This window comes from Wasmannia auropunctata, unplaced genomic scaffold (assembly GCF_000956235.1).
Source record: "Wasmannia auropunctata unplaced genomic scaffold, wasmannia.A_1.0 LD333610.1, whole genome shotgun sequence".
In the NCBI taxonomy this organism is placed as follows: domain Eukaryota; kingdom Metazoa; phylum Arthropoda; class Insecta; order Hymenoptera; family Formicidae; genus Wasmannia; species Wasmannia auropunctata.
The window spans coordinates 1-4,350 of NW_012029280.1; the positions used below are offsets into that span (position 1 = coordinate 1).

The window sequence follows — 4,350 nt, forward strand, 5'->3', positions numbered from 1 at the left end:
TTTAATTTTTAAGAATTCTTAGGATTTATACGGTTGACCAAATTACGCTATGAAAAAAAAAATCTCGATTTTTTGTGTTTCGGGAAAATGATCATATTTTTTTTGCGATAAGATAGAAGGTAGGTATATTTGAGAAAAAGTTGCGCTAGTCTTACATTGCTAAATATTATCAAAAGACAAAACTTAAGAGATAGATTTCCTTAAAATACTTCTATTACGCTATATATACATATATATATATATATATATATATATATATATATTTGCATACTAAGGGATATCTTTATTTCACGCTTTCAGCGATTTTGGCCCAAATGTAAATTTCATTCGACTGTAAATATAAAATACCTAACACCTATCTAAAATTATTAAACTGTTAGAGTTTCGTATGGATTTTAACGGCGGCATCGTCTATCCCGTGGATTACGTTGCTAAGAGAATACCGTCTATCTAACGAAAAACTTTCTTCAATCGCTGTTTTGTTACGTCGCTTAGAATGTATACGCCGTGCTACCACAGGAAAAAATAAATTAATATCTAACTGATCATTTTGATTCTTAATGAATAAATGAGACAAATTGCTGACGAGCAGTCCAAGTAAGAACGTTATTAAGAATCCGAGTGGAGAATACCACATGTTCGAAATGCGATATAAATAAAAATACGAACTGTCGCCAGTGCTTCTGAAAAAAAGATACGATAATTCGTTAAAATCGCTTGCGTAGATGGAACGAATGGTTAGCTGAAATACAGAGAAATTAGAGTAGACACAATTCTGAAAGTGCTTAGCCAAATCGGCGAAGATTAAATTTTGAATTGAGACTATATGTACATTACGTTACTTTATTTTTATTTTTAATTTTTTTAATTAAAATGTCAGCAGATTATTTTGAAATGCCAGCAAAAATATAACAGAATATAATGCCAGATTAATCCAAACGGACTAGAATCTGCTACGCGCGCTTTATAACTATATAAATATTTTATTAATGTATAAATATCATAATATTTTAATAATGTGTACCATTTAAATGTTTGCAAAGAAATAGACTCTGCTTGATTTTTTTTTTGACAATTAATCTGCTTTCTCTTAGAAAATACAAATTTAATGCGAATGTAGACTATTTGATGAATATCTGAGCATCTCTACCAATTAACTTGTTATCATAGCGGACAATTTTCTTACTAATTGGAAATAATTATGTTGGAAATAATTATGTTCAAATTTATGTGCACGCTTAAGAACAATGATAATGCAGAGTTTAAAGTGTTTATACATGCTAAAAAGTCTAAAAACTAACTCAAACATCTTAAATACTCGTAATTATTTTAATATGCAACATAATTATTTTCAGATTGTATCTAATCTTTATACTTCATACTCTTCAAAACTTTTTCAAAAATCGTTCTTTTCGTGCAGTTATTATTCGATCAATCACTTACTTGGAAAAGTTTGTTACGTTCCGTAAATCAAACGTTATTATGTTTGTAACAATATTATCACAGCCATCGATAGTAGTAGGCAGTTTAGGCGATACAGGGCGAGGTTGACCGAAGGCGATCCAGACTAAAAATGAAAACGCCGTAAGACCACCGACAATCACACCGCTTTCCGTTGCCGATTGCGTCCCCATGCCAAGCGTGAAAACGCCTAACAACGGACCGCCAGTTATTCCAAAAATAGTGTGAAAGGCCTACGATTAAAAAAAATTAATTTTATCGCCATCGATTTTACGTTTAAAAATAATAATGAGCATTACCTGAAACAATCCGCCAAAAAATTGCGCTAAAAATGCCAGCATAATGGAAAAAATGCCAGACATAAAAGCGAGCACTTTAACGACGGAGGCCGATTTTTTAGGGGGAAATTCATGCCCGATGCATTTTCTATATATAGGTTTTAGAAAATCCTCCAGCATTATAGCCGCCATAGAATTTAAAATCGAAGAAATCGTGCTAAGGCTTGCACTAAAAATACCTAAAAATACGAGTACGCAGTCAAAGATTAATATTAAGTAGAAGAGGATGGGGCTATTCAGAACCCGGGAAACCTTTGCTATATCTCGAATACTGCATTACTGAATGTCAAACTGGATTTACCTATAGCTTGCGCCTTTTTAGCCTGACATTTATGGTTACATTTGGTAATGCAGTATTCGAGATATAGCGAGGATTCCGAATAGCCCCGTCCTCCCCTAAACATTACGTCCTTTTATTTTAAAACTATCTTTGTTAGTATCGGTCTACAATAAGGATTTTAAGTCCTAAGTAGTAAGAAATAGACCAATTATAGTCGAATATAAGGAGAATAATTGATTGTAATTGATCAATATCTTACGGTGTAAGTTTTTTTGTGGACGGACACTTTTGCATAAAAGAGAAAATCAAGATGACAATTGCAAACACATTAACTGCGTATTTTCATTTTAAAATTATCTTAAAAATACGTCTAAAATCATATCTCAGATATAGATACTTTCAGATATTTTTATTTTTATATGATATAAATGATATAATATAATTTTTATGAAACATATTAAGCTTAGGAAAAGATCAATTTGCGTTAAAAATATTACCTGCCACAAAGAGGCCTGGTAAACCAGATATATTGGACATTGTGTCCATAACATACAACGGCATAAGCATATCAGGTGACGTAATTCTTTTCTTGAGAAGTGGATCACAATTGTGGTATCTGCTGTACATCGCCAATCCTGAGAAGTAAATTGTGATCATCATAAGTGCCGTAATGAGCCAAGACAACCACATGGCTCTTTGCGAAGACTGCATGTTTCTAAAATAAAATTTATTTAATACAATTTTTTTCATTTTCTTCAAACGTAATTTTATCGATAAACATAATATGAAAAGAGAAGTTTATTTAATAAAGCAAACAGAAAAAAAAATTAAAATTATTTATTGACTATGTAATTATCATCATTTCAAATACTATGTATAAAGCAATTGCTCTATTTAATAATTTCTAATCTTATAAGTATTACCTACTCGAATTATGGAACATACTTAACAGTAAACATTCGTTGTATTTGTACTTGGTTTACTCCGAAAAGTATTAAATTTGTACATACACCATTCAGTGTAATGGACCACCAAGTATATTTTACTGTTGGATCTAAATCGACGCTGTAAAAAAAAACAAAATGTCAATTAATATTTATGTGTACACGATCGCCAAACTTATACTAACATAGAGAAGTAAGTACCTATCAAACTGGAGCCGTTGTCCTTGCCTCGCGATTTCCCATATCTGCCCCAATCCTCCGACATCATTTGCTGCTATGATAATAACTAAGAACATAGCGGTGAATATAAGTAAGATTTGAAATACGTCCGTTGTTAAAACAGCTTTAATGCCGCCTATACTGGAATAGAGGGCACATATGAAACCAATAATAATGATGCTAGCAATCTTGGAGATTCCTGTAGTTGCCTCCAAGGCTAAAGAAGGAGCATAAAGCATCATTCCTGAGTACAATAGCAGTTGAATCCAATTAACGAAGCTAATCATTATCCTAGCTCTTACTCCGAAACGCTTTTCTAAATACTAAAAGAATTAATATCCCTTTGAATATATCTGTTATTAAAAATATTCCGCAACAAAAATAAATTTCGCTAGATTTACCTCGTATATGCTCATCGCCTGCAAATTGTAAAATACTGGTAGGAATCCATAACAAACAATCGGAATGCTCAAAAGAAATGATAGATTTATTACAACATATTGTGTTCCGTACATATAATTTTCGGCTGATATAGCGAGCAGTCCAATTGCAGACGTAAAGGAGGCTACCATGGCAATAGCAACGGGTACGACACTCATTGATTGATTTGCAACAAAGTACTCCTACAAAACACGTTATATTTCATTATATCAAAATTTTTAAAAAATTAATCTTGTTTTAAGTAACGATTTTTAACACGAGAATAATGATGAACATCACCTGCACAGTTTTTTGACGTCCTCCACTAAATCTATAATAAATACCAATTCCTGTACTTATGGACAGCATCACCACTACAACTAGGTAGTCGATCCATTTCAAGGTATTTATTTCTGTCATTTTAGCTAAAATTATAAAATCAATATAATTATGTTGTATAAAAGAAAGGAGATATTTTTAAATATACCAGGGAAAAAATATTTCATATAAGTACATATATGTATATGTATATTTTTAATCATTTGTATATGATTATATATAAGCAATTTTTCTCATTTCTTCAAACTTAATTTTTTGTAAAAAAAAAACAATGTAAAAATTATCCTTTTAATTATTTTTATGATTCCTTCTTATTATTATCATTTTTTTGTATTAAAGAATAATTTTA

At 31.0% G+C, this 4,350-nt stretch overlaps 1 protein-coding gene across 1 annotated transcript; it reads right to left on the reverse strand.

Annotated features, from left to right (window-relative positions):
- Positions 1–259: 259 nt before the first annotated feature.
- Positions 260–4,085, reverse strand: LOC105459813 (putative sodium-dependent multivitamin transporter). The gene is made up of 8 exons (XM_011706109.1): positions 3,963–4,085; positions 3,644–3,865; positions 3,225–3,565; positions 3,025–3,144; positions 2,577–2,794; positions 1,761–1,978; positions 1,444–1,694; positions 260–683 (listed from the first exon to the last, which is right to left on the reverse strand). Exons 1-8 carry the CDS (start codon positions 4,080–4,082, stop codon positions 377–379), a joined length of 1,797 nt encoding a protein of 598 aa, XP_011704411.1. The 5' UTR covers positions 4,083–4,085; the 3' UTR covers positions 260–376.
- Between the last annotated feature and the right edge of the window lie 265 nt (positions 4,086–4,350).